General features: G+C 71.0%; 4 protein-coding genes across 5 annotated transcripts; 2 read left to right on the top strand and 2 right to left on the bottom strand.

Annotated features, from left to right (window-relative positions):
- Nucleotides 1-140: 140 nt before the first annotated feature.
- Nucleotides 141-4,826, bottom strand: LOC141936483 (Fc receptor-like protein 2). The gene is made up of 11 exons (XM_074853487.1): nucleotides 4,348-4,826; nucleotides 3,610-3,654; nucleotides 3,274-3,522; nucleotides 2,757-3,020; nucleotides 2,386-2,664; nucleotides 1,819-2,088; nucleotides 1,398-1,706; nucleotides 1,220-1,303; nucleotides 732-753; nucleotides 498-616; nucleotides 141-410 (listed from the first exon to the last, which is right to left on the bottom strand). Exons 1-11 carry the CDS (start codon nucleotides 4,646-4,648, stop codon nucleotides 274-276), a joined length of 2,079 nt encoding a protein of 692 aa, XP_074709588.1. The 5' UTR covers nucleotides 4,649-4,826; the 3' UTR covers nucleotides 141-273.
- Nucleotides 4,827-5,032: 206 nt separating this feature from the next.
- On the top strand, nucleotides 5,033-7,210 carry PEX19 (peroxisomal biogenesis factor 19). The gene is made up of 8 exons (XM_074853494.1): nucleotides 5,033-5,129; nucleotides 5,624-5,718; nucleotides 5,809-5,974; nucleotides 6,226-6,311; nucleotides 6,390-6,551; nucleotides 6,626-6,802; nucleotides 6,877-6,921; nucleotides 6,995-7,210. The coding sequence occupies exons 1-8, from the start codon at nucleotides 5,075-5,077 to the stop codon at nucleotides 7,049-7,051; spliced, it is 843 nt and encodes a 280-aa protein (XP_074709595.1). The 5' UTR covers nucleotides 5,033-5,074; the 3' UTR covers nucleotides 7,052-7,210.
- A 414-nt stretch (nucleotides 7,211-7,624) lies between these two features.
- DCAF8 (DDB1 and CUL4 associated factor 8) lies at nucleotides 7,625-20,124 on the top strand. 2 transcript variants are annotated; one of them, XM_074852878.1, is made up of 14 exons: nucleotides 7,625-7,763; nucleotides 8,646-8,693; nucleotides 12,628-12,698; nucleotides 12,780-13,453; nucleotides 13,831-13,971; nucleotides 14,229-14,323; nucleotides 15,896-16,006; nucleotides 16,876-16,948; nucleotides 17,322-17,379; nucleotides 17,513-17,620; nucleotides 17,996-18,126; nucleotides 18,902-19,021; nucleotides 19,101-19,217; nucleotides 19,315-20,124. In XM_074852878.1, the coding sequence occupies exons 3-14, from the start codon at nucleotides 12,650-12,652 to the stop codon at nucleotides 19,426-19,428; spliced, it is 1,791 nt and encodes a 596-aa protein (XP_074708979.1). In that variant the 5' UTR covers nucleotides 7,625-7,763; nucleotides 8,646-8,693; nucleotides 12,628-12,649; the 3' UTR covers nucleotides 19,429-20,124. The 2 variants fall into 2 exon arrangements, with proteins under 2 accessions (XP_074708979.1, XP_074708980.1); XM_074852879.1 differs by lacking the exon at nucleotides 8,646-8,693 and having other exon boundaries at nucleotides 7,637-7,763.
- Nucleotides 20,125-21,509: 1,385 nt separating this feature from the next.
- PEA15 (proliferation and apoptosis adaptor protein 15) lies at nucleotides 21,510-25,431 on the bottom strand. Its single transcript, XM_074852880.1, has 4 exons — nucleotides 25,351-25,431; nucleotides 22,517-22,690; nucleotides 21,836-21,991; nucleotides 21,510-21,713 (listed from the first exon to the last, which is right to left on the bottom strand). The coding sequence occupies exons 2-4, from the start codon at nucleotides 22,686-22,688 to the stop codon at nucleotides 21,649-21,651; spliced, it is 393 nt and encodes a 130-aa protein (XP_074708981.1). The 5' UTR covers nucleotides 22,689-22,690; nucleotides 25,351-25,431; the 3' UTR covers nucleotides 21,510-21,648.
- Nucleotides 25,432-27,175: the final 1,744 nt, after the last annotated feature.

Genomic DNA, 27,175 nt, shown 5'->3' with positions numbered 1-27,175 from the left:
CCAGGAGTGGGAGCCCAGGGAGCCCCACAGAGCACTGGGAGGGGGAGTGGGGAGCCCCGAGGGTACTGGGAGCACTGGGAGGGGGAGTGGGGAGCACTGGGCGCCCTGTGTACCCCCCGCGGGCCCCCCCGCCCGGGCTGGGCTCTGCTGGTCCGGATCGGAGCCGTGGGTTGTGGATCTGGGGGTTTGCCCGGGGGAGGCGGGACGCACGCGTGGGGACACCAGCACAGGGTGTCCCCAGTGTCCCCCAGTGCCCCCAGTGCCCCGCGGGTGTCACGGGACGTTCTCGTAGGTTTCGCTCGGGAGCCGCAGCCGCGCGTGGGGACCCGGCAGCACCGCGTAGGTGACGGGCGGCTCCCGCGGGGGGGTGGAGCGGGGAGACCCCCGCGGGGACCGCGCCGGGGACGTGCCTGGAAGAGAAACCGGCTCGGGGACCCGGGCTGGGGGCGGTGACACGCGTGTGTGTGTCCCGTTTCCCCCCCCCACGCCGTACTCACCCCCGCCCTGCTCCGGGACCACGATTTGGGCGTAGAGCACCTCCCTGTCCCCGGGGGCCCCGGGGGGGGCTGTGGGCTCCGGCCGGCGACCCTCGGGCTCCGGGGGGGCAGCAGGGTCCCTGCGGGGACAAGGGGACGCCTGGGGCGGGGGCAGACCGGGGATGGGGGTGCGGGGGGGGAGCTGCTGTCCCAGCCCCGGGCAAAGAGGCTTCGCGGCCAGACCCCCCCGCTCACCTGCCCGGGCTCTTCCCGGCGGCTGGAAGACAAGGGGGGGCGGGGTGTGAACGGCCGCGGAGTGACAGCGGCGAGGGACCCCCGGGACCCCCGAGACCCCGAACTGAGGGGCCCGGAGCTCCGCCCCGCACGCGCAGGAGGGAGGGGGGACCCCGAGCTGGTGGTGCTAGGAACGCAGGGGAGTGTCATCTGGGGGCACCGGACCCCCGGGTGGGACAGGGGGATGTGGGCTGCAAGCAGGGAGCCCCCCAAAGGTACCCCAAGATCCTCCAGGACCCCCCTGGACCCCCACCGGGCAGTGCCCGAGACTCGGCCCCCCCCAGCCAGATGAGTCAGGGGCACATGGGCTGCAAGCAGGGAGGGCCCCCAAGACCCCCAGAACCCCCCAGGACCCCAAGCCGAGACAGGGGATGCGGGGTGCAGCCCCATTGCCCCCGCCCGGCTGGTGTGGGGGGGCTTTCACCCCCCCCCCGGGAGCACAGACCCACCTGTGAGGTGCCGGCGCCAGAGGTGCCAACCCACGGCGGCCGCGAGCAGGAGCAGGAGGGACACGCTGAGCCCCGCGGCCACGGCTGGGGACAGAACGGGGACGAGCCCAGGTCAGCCCCAGGGCCGGGGGACCCCCGCGGGGACCCCGGGGAGGGGGCGGGTGAGCGCGGCCCCCACCTGTGCCCTGCTGCCGCCATCCCCGAGCCGGCGGCGTCACCGAGAGGGCCAGCGCCCGGCTGCGGGTCTGGAAGACGCGGTGGCCGCTGAGGCGGTTGGTGGCCAAGCAGTGGTAGGTGCCAGCGTGCGCCGGCCCCACGGTCCCCAGGGCCAGGACGGGCCCCGAGCCCAGCTCCTGCCCGTCCCGCAGCCACGTGAAGGTCACCGGCGCGGTGCCCGCCTGCACCGAGCAGCTCAGGTTGAGGCTCTCGCCCGCCGGCACCGATGGCTCCGTCCTCGCCATCGCGATGGTGGCACCGGTCACCGGCACTGCCGGGCCGAGGGACGGTGCTGGGGTCAGACCAGTGGCAGCGGCCGTCCCCGGCGCGGGACGAGGCGATGGTGGGGGTGGGGGCACCCGGCGCCACAGGGTCGCGCTCACCCAAGACGGTGACCCACAGTGGGGGGCTGTCAGCTGCGGTGCCGCCGTTGGTGGCCGTGCAGTGGTAGCGGCCGCCATCCTGGTGCCGCACGGCCCGGAGCTCGTACGAGGGGCCCGTGGCCAGTGGCGCGGCCGCGCCCTCACGGTGCCAGGAGAAGGCGAGGGGCCCCGTCCCTGCGGCCACCGAGCAGCCCAGCACCAGGCGGTCGCCCTCCGCCACCTGCCCCCCGGGGGGCTGCGCCATCAGGGACACCCCCGAAACCGGGACCCCTGCGGGGAGGAGACGGGCAGGGACAGGGGACCCGGGGAGGGGTCGGGGGGGGTCAGAGAGGGATGGGGGGACCCCAGGGAGAGGTGTGGGGACCCAGGCAGGGAATAGGGGACCCGGGGAGGGATGGGGGGGGATCTGGGGAGGGACGTGGGGATCCCAGGGAAGGGTGGAGGGATGCGGGGAGGGGTGTGAGGATGCAGGGAGGGATGGGGGGACCAGACAAGGGTGGAAGGACCTGGGGGGGGACGTGGGGACCCGGGGAGGGCTGCAGGGCCCCGGACGTCCCGCAGACTCACTGTGCACGGTGACAGTGAGCGGGGCGCTGTGTTTCTGCACGCTGGCCGTCTCCGTCCGCACCTCGCAGGAGTAGTTCCCCGAGTGGGACAGCTCTGCAGCCGGCAGCCGCAGCTGGGGGGACTCCTGGGGCCCCCCCACCACCGTCCCACCCTGGTAGAAGAGGTGCCAGAGGCGGGTGAGGGGCCGCAGGGGGCTGAGACGGCTGAGGCAGCCCAGGGTCAGGGGAGCTCCCTCGGGGGGCTCGGCCGGGCCCTCCAGGTGCGGCACCGAGAAGAGCTCTGGGGAGGAACCGGGCGGGGGATGGTGACCCCGAGCGTGCTGGGGGGGGGGCTGCGCCCCGCCGGGTGGGTGTCAGGGTGGGGGCACTCACCTTGCACCGCCACCGGCACCGGCGCTGACGTCTGCCACCCCGCGAGGACGCTGCGCATGTTGGCCTCGCAGCGGTAGCTGCCGCTGTGGTGCAGCTGCAGGGGGTGCAGCAGCAGCTCGTTCCCCCCCGAGGGCCCCCCCAGCTCCTTCTGCTCGTGGTAAAACCTCACCCAGGTGACCCGCGCGTCGCCCCAGCCCCGGCAGCGCAGCGGCAGCGCGTCCCCCTCCAGCAGCGCCCGCGCCGGCACCTGCAGCACCAGCCAGTCTGCGAGAGAGGGCGGGGGGTGCGCCCGGGGGTCCCGTTGCACGAGGATGCACCAGTGCACGCGGGGATGTGCTGGTGCGTACGGGGATGCACTGGTGCGCACGGGGACACGCTGGTGTGCACACGGACACACCAGTGTGCACGGGGACGGGCTCCCGTCACACGAGGGGCGAGAGGCCGCGAAGCAGAGCCCACCCAGAGCCCCCGGGGCACCCGTGGGTGCCAGGGCGGGGGCGCCCACCCCGCCGCTCACCGTTTGAGAAGCTCAGGGTGACGGGGGGGCTGAGCGCGGCGCCCTGGCGCTGGCACTGGTAGCTGCTTCTGCTGCTGTGGGTCCTGGAGACCCGGAGGTGTTCGGGCCCCGCCGGCTGCCAGAGGTGCTCGTCCATGAACCAGCGGGTGGGGACGGGGGCACCGGGGCCGTGGCACGTCAGCGTCACCGACTCCCGCACGAACACCGGCGTCCAGGGGGGGTCCAGCGTCAGCTGGCTGGGCTGGGCGCCTGTGGGGTGACGGGGGACACCGACCTGCCGGGGCCACCGGCCGCGTCTGGGGCCGGCGGGGTTGGGGACCGGCAGCGAGGACTCACCAGTGAGGCCGAGGGCTTGGGCTGGAGGGGAGAGGGGGAGAGGGGCTGGGTGGGGGCTGGCCCCAGGCTGCCCCCGCGGGGACACCGGCAGCCGTGGGAAAGGGCGCCGGGACAGTCCCCAGGGTGGCCGGGAGAGCCCAGGGGACGCGGGTGCGTCAGAGCCACCCACGCGCCACATCTGGGCGGCACGGCCACCCCGGGCTGGGACGGGGCTCGGGGACACCCATCCCCACAGCCCCGTCCCCATGGCCCTGTCCCCACAGCCCCATCTGCACAGTGCTTGTCCCCACGTCCCCCATGGCCCCGTCCCCACAGCCGCCCCAGCCCCGTGATGCCGGTCCCCACGTCCCTTTCCCTGCGATATTTGTCCCCACAGCCCCGTCCCCACCCCTCCATCCCCATGTCCCCATCGTTGCCATGTCCCCAACCCCATGGCCCTGTCCCCGTGTCCCCATCCCCGCAGCCACCCCAGCTACATGGTCCCAGTCCCCCCTGTGGTACCTGTCCCCCACCCCTGTCCCCCCACCCCTGTCCCCCACCCCATCCCCACATCCCCCCCAGCCCCATGGCCCCGTGCGCTGGCTCCGCCGGCGTTTGGGACCTCGGGGGACCCTGCGGTCACCCGGCTGCTCCCCCAGAGCCACCGTGCTCCACCTCAACCTGCCGCTCCCCAACGCAGGAGGGGTCCGAGCACCTGTCCCCGCGGCATCAGGCCCCCTGCCCTCCCCCGGCGCTCACCCCCGAGCAGCAGTGCCAGAGCAGCGCTGGCGGCCATCCCGGCGCCCCACACGCGCTGGCGGCGCCGCGGCCCCTTTGCACAGCGACTGTTCGGGGAAAGGGGAAGGAAGCGGCTTCCGCGTCCCCGGGGCTTTGCCCCGGCCCTGGGGGGGGACACGTGTCTGGTGGCACATGGCGGGGACCGGGCACCGGCGAGGGACGGGCTTGGGCCTGGAGGAGCCACCGGCCCCTTCGTCCAGGGGGGCACCGGGACCTCCAAGGACGTGGGGCACGAGCAGCCCCGGGGGTGTCCTGCACCCATGAGGGGCTGGGACCCCGAGAGCTGGGACCCCAAGAGCTGGGACCCCCAGGATTGGGGCCTTGACAGCTGGAACCCCCAAGAGACTGGGACCTTCCCAAGGCTGGGACCCCAGAATCTGGGACCCCGAGAGCTGGGACCCCAAGAGCTGGGACCCCGAGGGGTGGGACCCCGAGGGGTGGGACCCCAGGGACCAGGACCCCGTGGGCTGTGACCCCGTGGGCTGTCCCGGTTCCGCGGTTCGTGGCGGCTGGGGGGGGGGGTGTGTGAGTGTCCCCGTCTCCCGGTTCCGGGGGTCACGCCCCGCCCCCCGCACTGCGGCGCCCCCTGGCGGCCGCGCGGACGAGCCGCAGGGCTGGGGGCGGGGCTGGGGGCTGGGGGCGGGGCTGGGCTTGGCGGTCCCGCCCCCCCGGCGGAGGCGGCGCGAAGATGGCGGCGGAGCCGGGCCCGGGCCCCGACCCGGAGCTGGAGGAGCTGCTGGACAGTGAGCGGGGGGGGCGGTGCTGGGGGGCGGGGGGACACTGGGGTGTGCGGGAGCGGGGGGGCGTTGGGGTACAGTGGGGCGGGGGGTCACTGGGGCGGGGGGTCATGGGGGCGCAGTGGGGGGGGGATCACGGGGGTGCAGCGGGGCGGGGGGTTATTGGGGAGCGGTGGGGTCACTGGGTTGCAGTGGAGCGGGGGGTCACTGGGGAGCGGGGGGGGTCACTGGGGAGTGGTGGGGGGGTGTCACTGGGGTGCAGTGGGGTGGGGGGTCACTGGGGAGCGGGGGGGGGTGTCACTGGGGTGCAGTGGGGGGGGTCACTGGGGCGGGGGGTCACGGGCGCAGTTCTCGGTGCACAGCAGGGGGGGTGTCGGGGCCGCAGGCGGTGGGTCGGTGGGGGTGGGGGGTGCCGCGGGGGGGCCGTTACGGGGTGCAGGTCGCTGCTCTGGGCGCAGGGGGTTGTGCCCGCGGGTCCCCTCAGCCCGGCCCCTCCCCAGGTGCCCTGGACGACTTCGAGAAGGCCAGGCCCGCCGCCCCGCCGCCGCCGCCGCCCCCCCCCGGGGCTCAGCCCTCGCCCAGCGCCGCCGCCAAGGTGCGACGCTGCCGGGACGCGGCGGCCGCCCCCGCCCGGCCCCCGGGACCCCGCGGGCGCGGGGGGGCCTGACCCTGCCCCTGTCCCCAGGCCTCGCTCTTCGCCGCGCAGGAGCGGTTCTTCCAGGAGCTCTTCGAGGGGGACTTGGCCTCGCAGGCGGCCGCCGAGTTCGAGCAGGCGATGCAGGAGCTGGCGCGGGAGGAGCCGCACCTGGTGGAGCAGTTCCAGAAGCTGTCGGAGGCTGCGGGCAGAGTGGGTGAGCGGGGGCGTGCGGGGCGACGGGGACACGGCGACGGGGCGGACGGGGCGTGTCGCGGCCGGGGGAGCACCCGCCGGGACGGGACGGGCCTCGGGGGCGCGGGCGGCGGGGGGCCGGGTGCTCCCCGAGCCTCCTCGCCGCCAGCCCAGGGGTGGGGGCTTTCGGGGGATGCCCCGGGGGGCCCCCGCGAGGGTCTGCGGGTGCCCGGCGTGTCCCCGTCCCCCACCGGCGTCCCCCGGCGCCCGCAGGCAGCGACGCGGCGTCGCAGCAGGAGTTCACCTCCTGCCTGAGGGAGACGCTGAGCGGCCTGGCCAGGAACGCCACCGACCTGCAGGTACGGCCCCCACCCCGGCGGGGTGTCCCGGGGGTGCCCCGGTCCCGCGGGGGGCTGAGGGTGTCCCTGTCCCTGCAGAGCTCCTCGGCCTCGGAGGAGGAGCTGGCGAAGGCGCTGGAGGGGCTGGGGCTGGAGGAGGGCGAGGGCGAGGGCAGCGTCCTGCCCGTCATGCGCAGCATCATGCAGAGCCTCCTCTCCAGGGACGTGCTCTACCCCTCGCTCAAGGAGATCACCGAGAAGGTGGGGGGGTCCCGGCGGCGGGGCGGGGCGGGGGGCGCGCGGCGGCCCCAACGTGACCCCGCCGCCCCCCGCAGTACCCCGAGTGGCTGCGGCGGCACGGCCCCGCGCTGCCGGCCGAGCAGTACGAGCGGTACCGGGCGCAGCTGGGCGTGATGGGCCGCATCTGCCGGCAGCTGGAGGGCGAGCGGCCGGGCGAGGGCGAGGAGGAGCGGCGGGCGCGCTTCGAGACCCTCCTCGACCTCATGCAGCAGGTGAGTGGGGACGGGGGGGGGCACGCACGGACCCCCCAGTGCCACCCTGACCCCCTGCCTGTGTCTCCCCGCAGCTGCAGGACCTGGGGCACCCGCCCAAGGAGCTGGCCGGGGAGTCGGTGAGTGTCCCTGGGAGGGGGGGCTCTGCCCGGGCCCCCCGGTGCCCCGGTTCACCCCCACCCCCCCCCGCAGCCCCCCGGCTTCAACCTGGACCTGCCGGCGGCGGGCGAGCAGTGCCGGCTGATGTAGCGCCGGTGGTGGGACGGGGGCACCCGCGGGACGGTCCCGCCTCGTTACGGGCTGATGAAGACTCCGACGAGGACGATGAGGACGAGGACGAGGACAAGGAGCTGAGCGGAGCCGCAGCCGCGGCCGCCGGGGCCCACGGGGCTGTGTCCGGCTCTGCCGTCCCGCACCGGGGGGGTGACGGGGGGGCCGGGGGGACCCGGTGTGAGCTGGGGGCGGCCCTGGGGACGCGTGTGTCCCCCCCAGTGTCCCCAATAAAGGTGTTGGCAACTGCACTGGCTCCTGAGGCGGGGTGACACCGGGGGGGGCAGGGGGCGACCCTGCAGTGCCGGGGGGGGGGCCCGGGACCCCGAGTAACGCAGCAGGGGAGGGGCGAGGGAGGCGCCACAGTAACACCGCGGGGTCACAGGGTCACCCTGCAGTAACCGGGGGTACACGGGGACCCGCAGCAGCGGGGTGGGGGACGGGGCGACCCTACAATAACACGGGGTCAGGGGTCGCGGCTGCCATGGCGACGGCGGGGCGGGGTCGGCGGTGTCGCTCGGTGTCGCGCAGCGGCCGCTGCCGTAAAGCGGCGCCGCGGCGCCGTAAAGCGTCTGGCGGAGGCGGTACATTAAGATGGCGGCGGCGGTTGGGCCCGGAGCCGGTGGCGGAGAAGCAGCCGGCGGCCGCGGGACCCGCGCCTGAGCGACGGCCGGGAGCTGCCGGGAGTCGGGTCGGTGCGGGGCCTCCCCTCCCTCCCCCTCCCCGCGCTGACCGGCGGGTCTAGCCCCGGCCCCGGCGGCCCTCCCCTCCCCCACCCGCCGGGGGCGGGGCTCGCTCGGGGCCGGGCCGGGCCGGGAGGGCTCCTCCGGGGGGGGCCCAGCCCGGGGGGGGCCCAGCCCGGGCGGTCCCGCCGCCCCGCGGTGTACCGGGCCTTCGAGGGCGGCGAGGGTGGCCTTGATACCCCCGCGGGGTCATCGGGCCCTGGGGGGGCCCCTGCGCCTTTGGGGGTCCCTGGGGGGTCCCTGCTGCCCCCAGAGGGTCGTTGTGCTTTTGGGGGGGTCCCTGCTGCCCCCAGGACTGTCCCTGCAGCCCCCGTGGGGACCCTGCGCCGTGGGGAGGGGGCTGGGCTGGGCTCTCCTGCCCCCAGGGCCGCTCCCTGTTGCCCTGAAGGGTGGGAGGGGTTGGGGGGTCCCTTCTGTCCCCAGGGCCGGTCCCTGTCACCTCTGTGGCATCGTCGTCTCTTTGGGGGGACGCTGAGAGGGACCTGCCATCCCCAGGGCCACCCCCTGTTGCCCCCAGGGTGTTGACCTGCCTCGGGGGGGTGCTGAGGGTCCCCTCCTGCCCCCAGGGCTCCTCCCCCGGTGTCCCTGTGGTGTCACGGTGCCCCGAGGAGGCCCTGGGGGTCCCTTGAGCCCTGGAGCTGCTCCCGCTGCCTCGGTCACAGCGGGGGGAGCTCGGCTGAGGGTCCCTCCTGCCCCCCCGAGGTCCAAACCTCATCGTCCTCGGTCCTTCCTCGACAGTCCCTGTTGTCCCCAGGGAGCAGGGGGGGGGTCCCCAGGGCAGGCGTGGCCGGACCCCGCGCTGCCGGGCTTTAACCTGTCGTTTCCGTCAGCTGCCAGCGAACCTCCAGCCCCGGCCTCGGCGCTCGCTGCCTGCGCAGGTGAGTGGGACGCCACGGGTCCGGCAGCGCTCGCGTCCGTCTGTCCGTCCCGCGGGCTGCAGAGACGGAGGTCGGGGCTGCGTCTGCCTCCGTCTCCTTCGCGGTGACGGGTTGTACTGGAGCTGCTCCGGCTGCGCCTCGCCCCGCTCCTGCGGGATTTCTCCCATCGGCCGGCATTTCCTCAGGACCTGGTGAGCCGGGAGCCTCCGTCCTCCCGGGTGCTGGACGGGGAAGGGGCGGTGCTGCGTGCTGGGGCTCGTTAGCTGCGGTTAATTAGGGTCCGTGCCAAGGGACGGCTGGGAAGAGCGGTGGGGAGGTCGGTGCTGCGTCCCCTGAATCGACGCCGCTGTGCCCAGGATGCTCCGGGGTTCTGGACCTCTGTGTAATTGCAAACGGGAAGCTGCTTAATTAGCGCCGTCGCTAGGACCCGCCGGGCTCCCGGAGGTTTGTCATTAACCAGGGTGTCCCCGAACGCGGCCCGCTGGCAGGTTTCTGCCCATCTCGGCAAACCAGAGGCGCCCGCCCGGCCTCTGCCCTGTGAGGGCGTCAGGGTGGAAACCCGCTCGTTGCGGGAGGTCTAATTGGGGGTTTAAACCCCCCAGCACCCTCCTGGGGGGAAGGGGGGCTCCTCCGCAGCGAACAAACGAGGTTCCCTCCGTCCAGGGCCGGGAGAAAACTTTCCTTACACAGAAGAGGCCCAGCGCGCCGGGTGCGAGCGCAGCCCTGCCGCGGGCGCGCTGGGGCAGTGGACGCGGAGGCAAGGGGCTCCCGGGGGTCGGACCCCCCCGCGCTTGCTCCCAGCCCCGTCGCTCCTCCGCTTTACGGGCGCGGCAGGCGGCGGCACTGGGCTGTTGGGGTGTTTATTGAGCTGCGTAAACATTTCACCGCCGGCTTGCTGGGCGCTGGCATGGGTGGCTGCGGGTCACGGACGCGGCGTGGCCGCCGTCCCGCCGGCTCGGGGAGTCCCGGGCTGGGGCAGGAGCAGGTTCCGTCCCCCGGGCACGGCCGTCAGAGCTGCTGAGCGGTGTCGTGCCGGGCGCTGGGAGCCTGGCGGAGGCAGCCGGGGGCTGTGGCATGTGCGGGGATATTTTTAGGGCTGCGAGCACGTGGAGCCGGGAGCGCTGATCCTGCCCGGGCGTTGACGCCAGGGAGCTGCCGAGCTCCGGGGTCCTGGCGCCGCGCGGGGTTCACAGGGAGACCTGGCCTGGCGCTGGCGGCTCGGTGACGCCCTCAAACCGCCAGTGAGGGCGCGGGGCTCTCCGCGGGGTGTCCCAGCCCCCCCCGGCCCGCGCCGAGCGCTGTCTCGTGGCTTCCCCCGACCGGTGCTCCCCGGTTTGGCGAGGCGGAGGCGATGCCTTCGGTGCCGTCTGCGTTTCCAGCCGCCGGTGACTCTGGCGCGGGGTCCCCCCGTGTCCGCTCGCTGCCGGTTTGTCCCTGCCCGAGCCCTCGAGTGCCGGCGGTGCCGCGGGGCTGCCGGCCGACGCACGCTTTGATCTCGCTGCCACGTGAACGGCTTCGGCGCCTGCGAGCGGAGCTGGTGGGTGGCTGGGGGGAGGCTGACGCGGCGCTGCCGGAGCCGAGCGTCGGTACCAGTGCAGGTGGGATCCCGGTGTCCCCCCGGGCGCTGGCACGGGCCACCTCTGTCCCTGCCCTTAGCTCAGGCAGCTGGGGGCTTTTTTCCTCAATTTGCTTAATCCCCCAGCGAGGTTGAGGTTACGGTGCTGTGGTGTGGGCGGATGAGACGTGAAGTCAGGGTAATTATTCCGTAATGGATTCCTTTGCTCTAAAGCTTGTTTCTTATTCCTCACCTTGGTGAAAAAGCGGCTCTGAAAGGGTGTTAATGACAGCTCCAGAGGAAAATAACTACCGAGGAGCAAAGTCCAAACCTGGTTCCTTTTGCACATGCAGAGGCTCTCCCAGCCCCTTGGGTCAGTGAAGGTGCGATAACCGCCGGAGCGAGGTCGGCCTCTTGCCGGGTCCCCTCGACTCGAGCGCGGGGAGTTGAGCCGCTGCCGAGCATCGAGGAGGGGTTCAGCCTCTTGGAGTCACCGGCCTGAGAGCGGCCGAATGAGGGCCGGGGTGGCCGTGTGCTTAGAGCCGTCACTTCAAACCAGCCCTGCCCGCTCCTGCCTGCTCCTGCCCGCAGCCCCGGGGACAGACCTGCCCGGGCACGGGGCGCCGAGTGGTTTGGGAGGGCAGAGGTGGGCCGAGGCTCTGGGGCAGCTCTCGTCACCCGCTTGGCTGCTCAGCCCTTTCCTCCCCCTCCTCCCCGCAGTGTCAGTGGTTCCAAAGCGATTCCGCACGGGCTGGCAGCGCCAGCTGGGGAGTCGTGAAAACTGAAGCTGCAGAAAACACTTTTATCTTTTTCTCCTGCGCTACTACTCTTGTTACCGAGCGAGCGGCTGCAGTCGGCTGTAGCTCGCTGGTGTTTTCAGTTGCATAAACTTGGTTTCCTTATAAACGCTCCTACGCTGTAAGAGCTTTTATCACGCTTCAGCTAGAGCCAGCCCGGCTGCCCCGGCCGTCCCCGGGCACCTCCGCAGCGCTGCCGGGCGGTGGCAGTGCCACCGGGCCCTGCCGTGGGTCGGCGCCCCGCTCGCCCCCTAAATCGCCCATTTCTGGGAGGGGAGCCGTGCCCGGGCTCGGGCTGGCGGTGACAGACCCCGCCTGGGCAGAGCCTTTCGCCGCCTTTGGCTCCCCGGGGCTCCGCTGTGTTAATTCCTGCTCTAATGAGGATCAGGCTCCGGAGCGTTTGCCGTAATCGGAGTTAATGAGGTTCTGGCTTCAGCTTTTCCCTGCGTGTAAACGGGGAACTTTTAGCAGAATCGCTGATGCTGGTTAAGAGCAAGAGCTAAACCAAGTATGAAAAAGTCTGACTAAAAATAGAAGGAAAGTAAAGAACGAGCAAAGCATAAATAATTTTTTTTTTTTTTCCCCCTCCACCTTGGCAAAACCTCTGCTGCTCGTGACTCTGACATGTTTTCCTCCCGTGTCTTGGTGTAACCTGGCGAGGCAGCTCTGCTGGTGCTCTCACCCAAAACCACCCGTGGGCGAGGGGTGCCGTGATCCCGGGGGGGTTCTGCAGCCCCCTGGCACAGAGGCGGCTCCGCTTCGCAGCCGCCGCCCCACGGGAGCTGCCCCCGCAGCGGGGGGGGAGCCGGGGCCGCGTTGGACACGGTCCCGGGATGCCCAGGCCTCCCCTCCCCGCGGCGAGGGCTGGGAAACGCCGGGGAGCCAGAAACGTGCGGGTCCTTGGTGCTCCACGTGCTCGCGAGGAGTTGGTGAACCTCTCCCGGAGCTGCTGGCCTCGTCCCCTGGCTCTGCTCTCGCCCGCTCCCGGGAGGAGTCGGGGATCCCCGAGGCCGAAGCTTGTCCCGGGGAGGCCGGGCGCGCTGCCCTGTCCGCGGCGGGGAGGGAAACGGCCCTTCGGCGGCGCCGGGAGGATTTGGTGTGTGGGAAGGTGTTTAAAAATCTGTCGCTGGGGTGGAAAAAAAACCCTCTTGAGCAGCTTTTAACTGGCTGCCTACAGTCTGCAGGTGCCGAGAAGTTTCTCGATACCGTGACTCGCTGCCTCCCCAACCACCTTTCCCCCCCGCCTGCGATCCAGGCCCCGCTCCCCCGTCCCTGCCGGGGCCCTGGCTCGGCAGTTCCTTGCCGTAGCTCGCGAGAGCCAGCACCTGCCTCCCCCGAGCCCGGCTGGGGTGGTGATGGGGAAGTGCCTGTCTGAGCAAATCCCAAAGCGAGAGGAGTTGAGGGGACGGCGGCGAGCGGCCTCGTCATGGCGGGGGCCAGGGGCCGTTACCGTTCGCTCTTCGTTGCCGCTTCCTCTGCTGATGGTGTTTTCCCTCGGGGAGCGGCGCCCTCCAGACCGGCCTGCCGTGCCCTGGGCGCCCGTGCGGCTCCAGCTTCTGCTCTCTCCTCCTCTCGCACGCAGGGTGAGCGCTCTGGAAAACGCGATGTCAGACAAAGGAAGCAGCATGGACGGGAAGATGGACATAGCGAATGGTAAGGCTGCCGGCGGGACCGGCCTCCCCGCGCCGGGGGCGTCGCGCCGCGGAGGCTCACGGCATCGTCTGCACCACGCAGGCAGCTTGTCCAGCAGCCCAGAGGAGATGTCAGCCGAGGAGGGCCGAGAAACCTCCTCCGGCATCGAGGTGGAGGCCTCCGACCTCAGCCTGAGCCTCACCGGAGACGACGTGGGGCCCAACCGCACCAGCACGGAGAGCCGGGACACGGACACGGAAAGTTCGGGGGAAGACAAGGACTCTGACAGCATGGACGACACGGGCCACTACTCCATCAACGAGGAGAACCGCGCCCTCGATCGGTCGCACTCGGAGGAGGAGGAGGAGGAGGACGAAGAGGAGGAGCAGCGGTCCCACCGCCGCGCCCAGCGCAAGCGTGCCAACCATGACCAAGACTCCTCCGACGACGAGCAGGCGCTGGAGGACTGGGTGTCCTCGGAGACCACTGCGCTGCCGCAGCCCCGCTGGCAGGCGGTCCACGCCCTCCGGGAGCGCGAGCTGGGCTCCAGCGCCCGCTTCGTCTACGAGGCCTGCGGGGCCAGGGTCTTCGTGCAACGCTTCCGCCTCCAGCACGGCCTGGAGGGCCACACGGGCTGCGTCAACACCCTGCACTTTAACCAGCGCGGCACGTGGCTGGCCAGCGGCAGCGACGACCTCAAAGTGGTGGTGTGGGACTGGGTCAGGAGGCAGCCGGTGCTGGAGTTCGAGAGCGGCCACAAGAGCAACGTCTTCCAGGTGAGGAGCGGGCGGGACGGCTCCTCGGAGGGCTGGGGGTGGCGGGAGATCCCCCGCAGCGGGCAGGTGCCCGCTCTAGAGGCGCCTGATCTCAGCCCGAGGGAGGAAGAACGGGGGGTTAAAGCTCGGGGCTGCGGGAAGAGTCCGGCCGCCGTGCGGGTGGTAACGGACCATCAAAACCCGCTGCTGTGCCCCAAAATCCACCGGGGGGGCTCGGCCCGGTGAGCTGAGGCTTCGCCGTCACTGCCTGCGGATCGGAGCGTGCAGGGCTCCTTGGGCAGCCGCCCTCGGTTATTTTTCCCCGTTTCACCCCGTTTCCATCCCCGCGTGGGCAAGCCCCGGTGCTGACAGCCGCCCCTGCGCTCGCTCTCTTCCAGGCCAAGTTCCTCCCCAACAGTGGCGACTCCACCCTGGCCATGTGTGCCCGCGACGGCCAGGTCCGCGTGGCCGAGCTCTCCGCCACCCAGTGCTGCAAAAACACCAAGCGCGTGGCGCAGCACAAAGGTGCTTCGCACAAGGTGAGCCCAGACCGGCCTGCGGAGGGTCACCGAAACACCCGGGGCCCCTCCCGGCTCGGCCAGAAATTCTTAAATGCTTCTTTCTAACGGCTGTCGGCTCTGGGGGTGGCCAGGAGGGTCTGGGCGCCCTGCGGAGCGTTGATGGGGGCTTGGTGCTGCGTCGGCTGCTGCCGGTGGCCGGCGGTTTGCTGGGAGAAAGGGATCTCGCCACCTTGTTGGGTAAAAAGGGAACCAATGCCCAAGTATTTATCTTCCAGCTGGCCCTAGAACCGGATTCTCCATGCACTTTCCTATCAGCAGGTGAAGATGCTGTAGTCTTCACCATCGATCTGAGACAAGACCGACCCGCCTCGTGAGTATTTCTCGACCCCTCTCCCGTTGCCAGGACCGGGGGAGATCCGGGGTCTGGGGGGGCTCCCCCGCGAGCAGGCGGCGCTGGGCCGCGCAGGGCTGAGGGTCCCGCTTGTGCCGCTGCGTCTTCACGGCAGCGCGCGCCTGTTCAACGGGCATCAAGTGGGAAGACAGATTGGTTTTTTTTTGGCTTTTGAGCGGCGTGGTCTCCCCTGAGGTGCAGGGTCAGGCCGGAGAGCTTCTTAGTGGCTGCTCCGGGGCTGGCGCGAGGGTACGGGTACGAACCTGCTGACTAGGGAGCACGTTTGAACCCTCCCTGGGACGGGTTCAGGTGGGAAACGAGCTCACAGCGGTGCGGCCGGTCCCTGTGCCCGCCGGCGCCCGTTCGCCCTCCCGGGGGCAGCGGCGGGGCCACGCTCCCTCGGCGCAGGGAAGCGGCTGATGAATCGCGGCGCTGAGATCCCTCCACGCTGGCAGCGGCTCGCCCGACTCGCTCATCGCACGAGCGCTATTGCAGTTAATTGAAAAACAGTAATTAGCGAGCAGCCGGGTGGTGTGTGCTGGATCTTAACCCGTATTGCCGAGAGATCTGTCGTTTCTGACAAGCTTCCAAAATAAATCGGTGGCGGGTGTTCAAACAGACGCCTGGTTTTGGTATCGTGGTACTTTTCCAGCGTAGCGACGTGTTGTTTGGAAGACGATCCTGCCTAAAGCCGAGGGCTCCGGCGCTCCTCTCCCCGAGCGTTGGTTTTATTTGTACGTGCGAGCGCTTTTGTCTACAGCCTTAAACCCATCTGTTTCATAACCAGGACAAAACCCGCCACGGCGTTTCAAAACGGCCGCGGTTAATCCCCGTCCCCGCTCCCCCCGCCGCTCGCCGGCCCCGCTGGGAGAGGAGTCTCGGGGTCTGTCCCCCCTCGGCCCTCGGGGGGCTCCACGCTGCTCCCCGGGCTCGGCGCTCGTGGGGAATCGTGGCCGCGCTCCGCAGGAAGGTTCGCAGGCAGACTGCAGGCAGCTCCCATCCCTCATTAAGCCGAACGGTATAATTAGCAGAAAGACAAGCTTCTGAGCTGGCTGTTCCCTCTCCAGGATCTGCCTCAGTTTGTGTTCGCGTCTGAAAGCCGAAATATTGAGCTCCTGGGGGAGGGGGATGGTGCGTGTGTCGGATTTGGTTAAATCTGGGCCGTATTACAGCGAGACGGGTGGGGAAAAATAACAGCGGAGCGTTTCTGCTCCGGAGTTAACCCGGCCCTGCCCTCGCGCTGCCGGTCCGGCGCCGCCGGGCTCAGTTCGGGCCCTGAAGCCCTTCAGACGTTTGGGGGGAAAACGCCAGGAATGATTTCACTCTGCGCCGTTCGAGTCGCAGACAGAACATGTGCTCGCTTCAGCTGGGAGGCTGAAACCGTTGGGTGGTGATTTTTTTTGTTGTTGGTGTCGTTTTTTTTTTTTTCTGGGAGTGAGTAAGAGACTCGCGCAGCTCCTGCTTTTCCCATCTGGACCCTGTTTTGAATTCGAGGTGGATTTTTTTTTTTGTAGTTGTTGTTTTGTTATTATTATTCCTCGTCTCTTAAAGGAAACTGGTTGTGACAAAGGAAAAGGAGAAGAAAGTGGGTCTGTACACCATCTACGTGAACCCAGCCAACACCTACCAGTTCGCTGTGGGAGGCAGAGATCAGTTTGTGAGGTGAGTCTGTGCTGGGGGCCCAGGCTGAGCCCCCAGGGTGGACTCGAACATCCCCGCGGGGGCTCGGTGCCCCCACGAGCTCTGAAACCTCACGGAAGCGCTTGTGGCTTCAGTCATTAATGCCTCCAAAGCCTGTTCTCCCCTGACAGCGGGAACACGAGGGGATTAAGAGAGGATTTGGATCCTTTGAGGTTTAGCCCTGGGATCCACCGTCCAGCCTGCCCTGGGCTGGGGGGTCCTTCCCTCGGGCGCTGGCGCTGCCCTCAACGAGCTTCTGATGAGGCTCCTCTGGCCCCTGCCCGCGGGCAGCGCCCAGTGGCACCCGGAGCGAGATTAAGGCTTGGGGATGGTCTCGGTTTCAGCGGGACTGAGCTCCTTGGGTGACAAACACCCCCCCAGCCTTCGGAACGCTCAGGGGCCATGTCCGTGTGTCTGGCCCCTCGGCTCCCCCCGTCAGCACCCGTGTTTTAAGGCACAACCCGTGCGGCCTCTGTTTGGGGCAGAGGCGGGTGGCACGTGCGCCGAGCCCCCAGCTCCCCGCTCCCCTCCCCGGGGCCGTTCCTCGGGGGACACCGCGGGGCCGGCTGGCGCGGTGGTGGCTCCCCCCAGGCGCGGTGGCAGCTCCCCGGCGCGGTGGCAGCTCCCCGGCGCGGTGTCCCCGCGGGGGTCTGTGTGCCAGCAGCGGCGCGTGGGCTCACAGACTGCTCAGGCCGCGGCGCCGGTGCCGCGCCAGCCCGGCAGCTTTTGGAAAAGCCCAGGATTGTTGCTCAGAAAACGGGGTTGGGGACCCCGAGCGGCCCAGGGCAGCCGAGGGACGGGCGTGACGGCGGTCACATCCGAGCGCCTGACACCTGCCGTCCTCCCCCCAGGATTTACGACCAGCGGAAAATAGATGAGAACGAGAACAACGGCGTGCTGAAGAAGTTCTGCCCCCACCACTTGGTAAGGGGCTCGGCTTTGGGGCGGCGCCGGGGGTCCCTCCCCTGCGTGGGGACAGCTCGGGGGTGGGTGGGCTGGCAGCGCACGTCCCGTGGTGGCCATCGGCTCTCGGCCGCCCGCCCGGCAGAGCTCGCCACCCGCGTCTGCGGGACGTTCCCTCGGGAGCCTCGCGCAGGCTCCCTGCCTGGAAAACGGCTCCTGAGGCTGAACAAACCGCCCGGGCTTTGGTGGCGGTTTGGGGTTTTTTTTTCCCTTGACCCAAATCTTCCACTTTTCGTAAAGTCCCGGCGCAGGGAGAGGCTGCGGCTCCGTGCTCTGGGTTCCCAGCGCCGGCAGAGCCACCGGGCCGGGGCAGAGCTCTCTGTGCTTCCCGCAGGTGAACAGCGAGTCCAAAGCCAACATCACCTGTCTCGTCTACAGCCACGACGGCTCCGGTGAGTGACCGACCCCCCCCGCGGGGCCCTGGCCAGTCTGACGGGGCCCTCTGGGGCCGGGTGGCCGCTCAGTGGTGGCCCCTGGCCCCGGGGCTGCCTCCCTCTCACGCCCGTCTCTCCCGTCCCGCCCCAGAGCTCTTGGCCAGCTACAACGACGAGGACATTTATCTCTTCAACTCCTCGCACAGCGACGGGGCGGAGTACGTCAAGAGGTACAAGGGACACCGCAACAACGCCACCGGTGAGCAGCGGCCGGGACGGCGCCCGCGCGGGGCCTCGGGGGCTGCCCCCACGGCCCCTTCCCCGGCAGCCAGCAGGGCCACGCGCAGGGGGGCCGTGGAGCGTGGCTGCCCCCTCCTCGCTGGGGCAGTTGCGGGGGGGCCGTCCCCGGAGCAACCCGGAATAATCGCCTGCTTTTAGCGTATTTCTGCAGCGGCCGATGTTTCATCTTCCTCTCGCAGACCCTTAACGCAGACTCGGGCTGGCAAAGAACCGGCTCTTCTGCGTCGGGGGCCGGGAGGGACCCGCGCCGGTGACCCTGGGCACCCGCCGGCTGCCGGGCGGGGAGCTCTGCCCGCTCCTGACGGCCTCGGGTTGCTCCTTCCTCTCCTTTCAGTGAAAGGCGTCAATTTTTATGGCCCAAAAAGCGAGTTTGTGGTGAGCGGCAGCGACTGCGGCCACATCTTCCTGTGGGAGAAATCGTCCTGCCAGATCGTGCAGTTCATGGAGGGCGACAAGGGCGGAGTGGTGAGTCCCGGCCCCCCCCCGGCTCCGGTCCCGCCTGCCCCCGCGGGTCTGTCACCAGCTTTGGGACATTTTCACCGAAAGCCGCGCGGGGGCCGGGTGCCGCCGCCCCCCCGGGCGCGCAGCTGCGGCCTCGACCAGCCCCATCTGGGAAAGGGGCGCAGCCGCGCCGGGCCGGCAGATTCCCGGGCTCCGGCCGACAGCGGCCACTGGCAGGGGCGATCGGTGGGTGGGGGGCAACACCCCCAGCGCCGGGAGCGCGACAGGCCGGGGGGGGACAGGGTTTGGGTGTCGTAGGGCCCTCGCTGGCGCGGGGGCGGCTGAGCTCCTCCACAGTCGCCTTTTGTCCAGGCGGCCGCGGCCCTGTGCCAGCTCCCGGCGGCTGCTGGCACCGCCACCCCCCCCGCGGGGCCCGATCCGGCCCCGGGGACCCCCCCGACAGCCGGCGCTGGGCCTCAGCACCCCGGGGGGGATGCGGCCCCTTTCCCCTCGGGGCTCCCCGCTTTGGCTGCGCCCGTTGCCCCTCGGGGTGGGCCGGGTTTGGTGCCTCGGGGTTAATAAATAAATGTTGGGGTTGGTTTGGGGGGGGGGGAGTGGCGTGTGCGTGTCCCCCCCCTTCCCAGAGTGCGGGGGTCCCACGGGATGCCCACCTCCCCTCCCACTGCCGTGTGACCTGAGGCCGGGGTGAGGGGCTGGACAGCTTGTGGGTGCCGGGGGCTGTCCCGGTGCCCTGCTTGGGGTGACACCTCCCACCTCTCACCCCCCCACCCCCCCCCAGGTGAACTGCCTGGAGCCCCACCCCCACCTCCCCGTCCTGGCCACCAGCGGCCTCGACCACGACGTCAAGATTTGGGCACCCACGGCGGAGAATCCCACCGAGCTGACCGGCCTCAAGGAGGTGAGACCCGGAGAGCGAGCGGGGTGGGGGGGGCCGGGGGGTTCCTCTGACCCCCCCCAAAAACCTGGCGGCGCCCCAGGTGATCAAGAAGAACAAGCTGGAGCGGGACGAGGACAGCCTGCACCACACCGACATGTTCGACAGCCACATGCTCTGGTTCCTCATGCACCACCTGCGACAGAGACGCCATCACCGGGTAGGTGCCGGGTGTCTCTGTGTGCCCCCCCCTTCGCCCGCTGCTCCCCCACCCCCTTCACCCCCTTTCTCTGCCCCCCCCCCCCCCTCCCCGGCAGCGCCGAAGAGAGCCGGGAGCGCCGGACGGCGACTCGGACGAGTCTCCCAGCTCCTCCGACACCTCGGACGACGAGGAGGAGGGCCCGGACCGGGTGCAGTGCATGCCGTCGTGAGCCCCCCAGCCCCGGCCGGCGCGGGGGGGCCCCGGCCACGCACCGCCCCTACTAACACTTTGAGCTTTGTATTGACTTGTTAAGAACCCCCCCACCCCCTTCCCTCCCTCCTGGTCCTCACAGCCCCCCCACACACACCCCCCCAGACCACTGGAGGTGGCCCGGGGGTCCCTTCCCTCCCCAGGACCCACACAGCGGGGGGGGGGGCTGGCCGATTTTTGTACTAACGTGGCCTCCTGGTCCCCCTCACCCGCTCTTCTTTGGGGGGGGGGGACCCCAGCCCCCACCCCCCCCTCACCCGGCGCCAGCCCTCGCGCTCTTCAGGGCTCCCCCTCCATCCCTGGGGGGGGCTGCGTCCCCTTCTCCCCCCCTTCTCCCCCCCCCGGGGGTGTTTGCAGAGAGATGCTTGTCTAGTTTGTACATATCAGTGATTTGCACTTGGTTTGGCCCTTCTCCGCCCCCCCGACCCCCCCGGGGCCGCAGCCCCCAGGAGCCGGGAAGGTCCGTTCATTTTCTGTTACTTTTAAGGAGATCACTGGGGGGGGGAGCGGCGGCGAGGGCCCCCCGTCACTGGTAGAGGCCTAATTTTATATGTATTAAAACCAAATCGAACTTGGATGTTATCAAGTTAAAATTATTGTAAAAGTTTGAATATATATTATATATAAATGCAATAAAAACCAACAGAGAGAGGCAGAGGGCTGCGTGTCCCCTTCCCTGGGCCCCCTAAGCCTGTGTCGTCCCCCCCCAGGGCCAGCGTGTCCCCAAGCCCCCCCCCACCTTCCCCAGGGGTGCATTTTGCCCCTTTTCGCCGTGTTTTCACCCCAACGCCCCCTCACAGAGCCACGCGACCCTCCAGAGCAGCTTTTCATCTCCGTCTGTTTATGAGAGATCTGTACACAGTCAGCACGGTCGGGGGGGGAGTGGGAGGGAGGGGGGGGAGGGAGCAGGGAGGGTCCCCCCAGGGGTTGGAGGACACTGGTGTGTCACCCTTCCCCCTCCCCCCCCCCCCCCCCCCCCAGGGTCTCAGGGGGGGTGGGGGAGGTTCCCAAACAGTCATTTTGCAACAAAAGACACAGTTTGTTGGGGAAAATTAACGTGGTCCCTGTCCTGGAGACAATAAATAGAGGGGGGGGACACAGGGGGGGGGGACACAAGAGCCGGTGGCCGCACACAGGCGCTCTGCGGGTTTTAGCTTTTATTAAATAAAATATATTAACATATACTCTCTCCAGTGCCCCCCCTCGCTAGCCCCCCCCCCCCAGGTTAGTAGCTAGAGCTGAACCCCAAAGACACCCCCCGCCCCCCCCGCACACACTAACGGGGGCTGTGCCTGTTTTCCCAGTCCAGAGCCCCCTCCCTCCCAGTATGGCACTGGGGGATGCTGGAAGGATCCTTCCCCCCCCCCCCAAATCAGTCTGACTGGTTTGGGGGGGGGGCTGCCACTTCTGCCCCCCCAACCAAACTGGGGGTTTGGGGGGGTCTTTTCAGTGGAGATTCCCCCAATGCCTGGGGGGGGGGGGGGGGGGTTGGGGTCCCCCCCTCGAACATCACCACCCTGCACAGGGGCTCCCACTGCCTCGCCCCCCCCCCCCCCATGTCACCTCCTCATCCCCCCACCCACCGCAGCCCCCGGGCGGGGGGGGACACACTGCAGACGTGCCCCCCCCCTCAACACCCCTGTGGGGCTGAGGCCTGACAAACTCACACCATCCTCCAGCCTGCCTGGGGGGGTCAGCAAAGACACCCCCCCCCCAGCTCACCCCTACCGCTCGTCTCCCTCCCGACCTGCCCTGTCCTTCGTCCCTGCGCCCCCCCGCGACGCTCACTTGGGTCCCCAGCCCTGTCCCCCCCCCGGCGTTGGGGTGGGGGGTGGTCCCGGTGCCTGTCACCCCTCCCTGCCACACCCTGGACTGGAGGGGGGGTTCCTGTTCCTTCTGTTCCCCTCCCAGTGAGGGCTCGGGGTTGGGGGGGGGCCCTGGGAATAGCAAAGCGCCCCCCGCCCCCCCGAACACGCGCACCCGCGCACACCCACGCACACGCACACGCACACGCAGAGCCGCCCCGGCCCCGGGGGGGGGGGGCGTTAAGACTTTGTTAGTGACCGTGCTGGCCCCCCCCCACCTGCCCGCACCCCTGGGGCCGGAGAGGTGGCAGGGGGACACAGGGCGGGGGGGGGGGGGGCACAGCCTTCCTCCTCCTCCTCCTCCTCGCCCCCCCTCAGGCTTTCTTGGGCGGGGGGGCCAGTTTGATGATCTCCTCTTCCGAGGGCTGCCGGATGATGTCTGCCGAGACATGGGGGGGTCAGGGGAGCGTGTCCCCCCCCTCCCTGAGCCAGAGGGACCCTGGCGCTGCCCCGGAGCTGGGGGGGGGGTCCCTGTGCCGGCAGGGGGCGGGGGGTGCTCACCCTTGTACTTCTTGGCGCTGGGGATGCGCGTGAGCTTCGTGTCCACCTCGTCCTCCTCGGAGATCTTGAGGACCTGGGTGCGGTACTGGACCACCATGGTCAGCAGGTCGGGGCGGCGCGAGATCTCGAAGATGTGCTCGATGTAGGACAGGTTGTCTGCGGGGGGGGGACAGGGACGGGGACACGTGCTGGGCCCCTCCCGTGGCACGGCAAAGGGCGCCAGGGGACGGGGGGTCACGGGGACGATGATCCCAGGGGATGGGGATGGGAAGAGGGGACAAAGGAAGGGAACGAGGGGACCAGAGTGTGGGACAGGGGACGGGGGGGGGGGGGGACAGGAGCAGGGACAGGGACTGGAACTGGGATGGGGAAGGGGCCGGGGTGGGGACCACAGGGGACAGGGCCAGGCAGAGGGACGGGGACCGGGGCAGGGGACAAGGACAGGGACTGGGATGGGGACCAGGACAGGGGAGGGGGGGGGGGTCGGGTTGGGATGGGGATGAGGGGACAGGGATGGGACCAGCCCCCCAGGGGACGGGGACCAGGAGAGGGGATGGGGACCAGGATGGGGACCAGGGGACCAGGATGGGGCCCAGCCCCGGGGCCAGGCCGCGATGGGGACGGTGGCCGGGTCTGGGGCCCAGGGGAGGGCCGGGGCCGGGGGGCCGGGGGGGGGCTCACCCCTGTCCAGCTTGCTGTGCTTCTCGAGGAAGGCGAACCAGTGGTGGCTGGTGGCGATGGCCTCGCTCTCCTCGCTGGGGATGTCCTCCTTGCAGGCCGACTTCAGCTGCTCCAGGTCCTCGGCCGTGATGTTCTGCGCCAGCTCCTCCAGCAGACTGCGGTACTCGGCCATGGCTGGGCACCACCCGCGTCACGAGCTGCCCGGCCTCAGCCGCTGCCCCCCCACACCCCCCGCCCCACCGCCGCGGCGCCAGCCGGGCTCCGCTGGCCCGTGACTCATGTGACGCTCACGGGATGTGACAGGGACGGGGGGACCCGCCGGGCGCTGGCGGCGGCCGCTCTGCTCCGTGTGACCCCCCCTGCCCCCCCCCCCCGGCACACGCGCTCTGGCCTTGCACAAACACCCCCCCCCCCCCCCCCATCGCACGGTGCCACTTCCACGCGCACCCCGGCTGTGCAGGGACCCCCCCTCTTTGCATTCTGCCCTCGCACAGACCCCCCATCGCACGGTGTGACCCCCCCCCCGGCACAGACACCCCCCCACACCTTGCACACTCACACCCCCCCACCCCTCCCCAGTGGCTCTGGGGGGGGTGGGGGGCGCCGGGTGGGGGTGGCCCCCGGGAGACAGGCCCGGGTGGGTGTTGGGGGGGGGGGGGGTCAGGGCTGGGGGTGGGTCACGCTCTGTCCCCCATCTCCTGTTGCGCCTCAGTTGCCATGGCGACGGCTGCCACCCACCCCGAGGATGCGGTTGCCGTGGCGATGGCAACACCCGACTGCCCCGTGTCCCGGCACCCGTGGGTGCTGGGGGGCGGGGGGGGGGGGGAGACCCGGGCACCCCACGCGGGCCACACGGACACGGGGGGGGGACACACGGGGTGTGTGTGTGGGGGATGACACAGGACAGACGGACACAGACACGCCGCTACTCACCCCCGGCACGTGCACGCATGCGCACCCCCCCCCGCCCCCCCCGCACACGCACACGCGTGCCTACACCCGTAAACACACACACCCCCCCCCGCCCCCCCAACACCCCACGCAGAGACCGGCACACGCAGACACCCCCCACCCCCGCCCGCGCGTGCGCCCACGCTCACACTCACACTCATTCTCACGCTCACACTCACACTCACGCTCACGCTCACACTCACACGCGTGTCCCCCCCCGCGCACACGCGTGTCCCCCGTGTCCGGCCCCTTTAAGGCCGCCGATGACTCAGCCCTTGGCCCGGACGCCGGGTCCTTCCGGGCGGGGGGGGGCGGGGGGGGGTGAAGGGGGGGTTGGGGGCGGGGACCCCCCCCGCCGTGACCGTCTGCCCGTTCCCAGGCCCGGCGGGTCCCCCCGCGCCCCCTCTGGTGTGTGCGGGGGGGGGGGAGGGGGCGGATGCCCAGACCCCCCCCCCCCCGTCCCCCGAGGGACCCCCCCCATTCACTGTTCCCATGCAAAGCGCCTCATGAATATTCACGAGGGGCGTGGCCCCACGGGGCCCATTCACGGGGCGGGCGGGGGGCGGGGGGGGGGGTGGGGGGTGCCTAATCCCGCCGCGGGGGGGCCCGGACACGGCGGGGGGGCAGGACACGGGTGGGCCGGTTCCTTCCCGCTTTTGTCTGCCCCGCTCCGGCCAGGTGCGGGGGGGGGGCGGCTCCTCCAATCCCCTTCCCACCCCCCCCGTGATTTTGGGGTGGGCGGCGATCGCGGGACGGGGAGGAGGGACCCCCCCGCGCCCCCCCCCCGCAGCCCGGGGGGACAAGGGGCCTTTGTGCCGCGGGGACCAGCGCGGCCGCCCCGCCCCCCCCCGAACCCCCCCGTCGGGGAAACCGAGTCACGGCCCCGGCCCCGCGGCCCCGGAGGGGGGGTCCCACCCGCGCCCCGGCGGCCCCGCCCCGCCCGCAGCAGCATCCCCGGCGCCGCACATCCCACATCTGGGGCACATCTGGGTGCCCCCCCCGCCCCGCCCCGCCCTTTCCCCACGCGGGGCCGTGAGGAAGCTCCGTGGGCCGAAGCACGGATTGGGGGGGGGGATGAGTCGTGGCCCCCCGCCCGCCCCCCCCCCCCCCCGCCACAGCCCTCCCCGTCCCGGGGCCGCGGGGCGGAAGAGGCGGCTCCGCTGCCGCCACGGCCCAGTTTGGCCCCAGTTTGGCCCCAGTTGGGCCCAGCCCGGCCCTGGGGCGCGTGACCTCCCCACACCCCCCCTTCCCACTCGTGTTCCTCAGGACCCCGGACACCCGCGGGGGGGTTTTTGGGGGGTGGACGGGGGGGGCACACCCTGCCCCGGGGGGAACGGGTGGCATCGCGGTGCTCCGCTGGAACTGGGCGGCACTGGGAGGACTGGGTGGCACCGTGGGGACGGGGGGGGACACACACACCCCGTGTCCCGCGTGGGGACCGGGTGGCACCGCGTGGACCGGCCTCCCCGCCCCCCCGCCGCGGGTCACGGGTTCGGGCCCCCCCACGGGAGCGAAAGGGGAAGTGAAAGGGGCGGGCGGGACCCGCGGCGGGGGGGGGGGGGGGGGTCGGTATTGGGGGGGGGGGGGTCCTGGCACCCCCCGGGAACACCGGGGTGGTTAACCCCTTCCTGGGCACGGGCGGGGCATCACGGGGGGGGGGGCAGTGCTTTTTATCGAGTTGGGGGGGGCTACTAGCGGGGAGGGGGGGGGTCAACTACCGCGCCCCCCCCGCCCGGCTGACGGGACCGGGATCGGGAACCGGGACCGGGTGGAGGCGGCGGCCGCCGCCTCCACCCGGTCCCGGTCCCGATCCCGGTCCCGGGGAGGTTTGGGGAGGGGGTGGGGGATGGGGGGGGCCCTTTCCCGCGTCGCCCCGCACTTACCGGCCGGCTGGGGCGGTGCCGGTGGCGGTGGCGGTGCCGGTGCGGCCGCTCGGTGTCTCGGTGCTGCCGCTCTGAGGCGGCGGGGCGCGGGGGGGGGGGGGGGGGGGGGGGGGGGCGGGACTTAACGGGGCGGGGCCGAGTGGGCGGGGCCTGGCTGGGTGGCTCCTCCCCCCCCGCCACCCCACGGGGACCCCCGTCAGGAAAAAGCCACATCGGGGGACACCCAGGCTGGGGGGGGGCACCCGTGGGGACAGGACAGGTTCCCTCAGGATCCCCAGGAACTGGGGGGGAAGGGGGGCGGGGGGAAGGGGTGAGGGGCTCCAGAACCCCCCCCAGGACCCCCCCTGAGCCCCCGGACCCCCCCTCACCCGGATCATCCTCCTCTGCAAAGGCCACAATGTGGATCCCGCCCGTGTCATCCTCCTGGGGGGGGGGGGGACACACGAGCCGGTGCCACCAGTGGGGGGGGTGGGGGGCTCCCGGGGGGGTCAAAGTGATGGAGGCAGGACCCCCCCATCCCTCCCCCCCCCCCCCCCCACGTGCTCTCGGGTTTGAGTGGCCCCGTGAGATGGGGGGGGTGAGGGGCACCCCAAAACCCACCCCCGAGCTGCCCCCCCCCGGCTCTGCTGTGCTGGTGGGGGGGCTGCTCAGTGGGAGGGGGGCAGGACCGCCGGGCTGGCTCGGGGGGGGGGGCACAGGGCCGGGGCTGAGCCCCCCGACAGCGCTGACACCGCGGGGGGGGGGGGCGCGGAGGGTCCCCCCATCTCCCGCGGAATTGAGGCCGCGGCGGGGGGGGGCGGTTGATCCGGGGGGGGATTAAGGCTTTGGAACATCCCGGCAGCGCCCGGGCCTTAACCCTGCCCTGCCCCCCCCGCGGGACCCCCGGGCGCCCCAGGGGCAAAGTGCTGGGGGGGGGGGGCAGGAGGTGGAGGGGCTCGGGCCTCACTGAGCACCGGGGGGGTCCCGGCCCCGGGAATCCCCATCCCCGAGGCTGCGGCTGCCCTGGTAGTCACCTCCCCGGCAACCTGTCCCCATGGCAACCTGTCCCCATGGCAACCGCCTCCCCATGGCAACCACCTCCCCATGGCAACCACCTCCCCAGCAACCTGTCCCCATGGCAACCACCTCCCCATGGCAACCTGTCCCCATGGCAACCACCTCCCCATGGCAACCTCTCCCCATGGCAACCACCTCCCCATGGCAACCACCTCCCCATAGCAACCTGTCCCCATGCCAACCACCTCCCCATGGCAACCTGTCCCCATGGCAACCACCTCCCCATGGCAACCTGTCCCCATGCCAACCACCTCCCCATGGCAACCACCTCCCCATGACAACCACCTCCCCATGGCAACCTGTCCCCATGGCAACCACCTCCCCTGGCAACCTGTACCCATGGCAACCGCCTCCCCGTGGCAACCACCTCCCATGGCAACCTGTGGCCGGGGCAGGTGTGGGGGGGGCCGGTCCCCAGAACCAGCAGCGCCAGCACCCACCCCCAGAGCCCCCACGGAGCACGGACAGGGATGGGCCCGGACAGACAGGGATGGACAGACGGACAGATGGGGATGGGACTCACGGACAAGCAGGGATGGACAGACAGCCCCCGGGAACAGACAGACAGCTCCTGGGACGGACAACAGCCCGAGGGGGACAGACAGACGCGTCCCAGGACGGACAGACAGACACAGCCCAGATGGGACCAACAGCCCCAGCGCAGGGGACGGACACACAGCCCCTGCCTGGCCCGGGGGGGACACACGGACAGACACGGCCCCGGGGGGGGACACACGGACAGACACGGCCCTGGGGGGGGGACACACGG

This window comes from Strix uralensis, chromosome 32 (genome assembly GCF_047716275.1).
Source record: "Strix uralensis isolate ZFMK-TIS-50842 chromosome 32, bStrUra1, whole genome shotgun sequence".
Taxonomy (NCBI): Eukaryota; Metazoa; Chordata; class Aves; order Strigiformes; family Strigidae; genus Strix; species Strix uralensis.
This window is presented reverse-complemented; position numbering and strand designations above follow the sequence as displayed.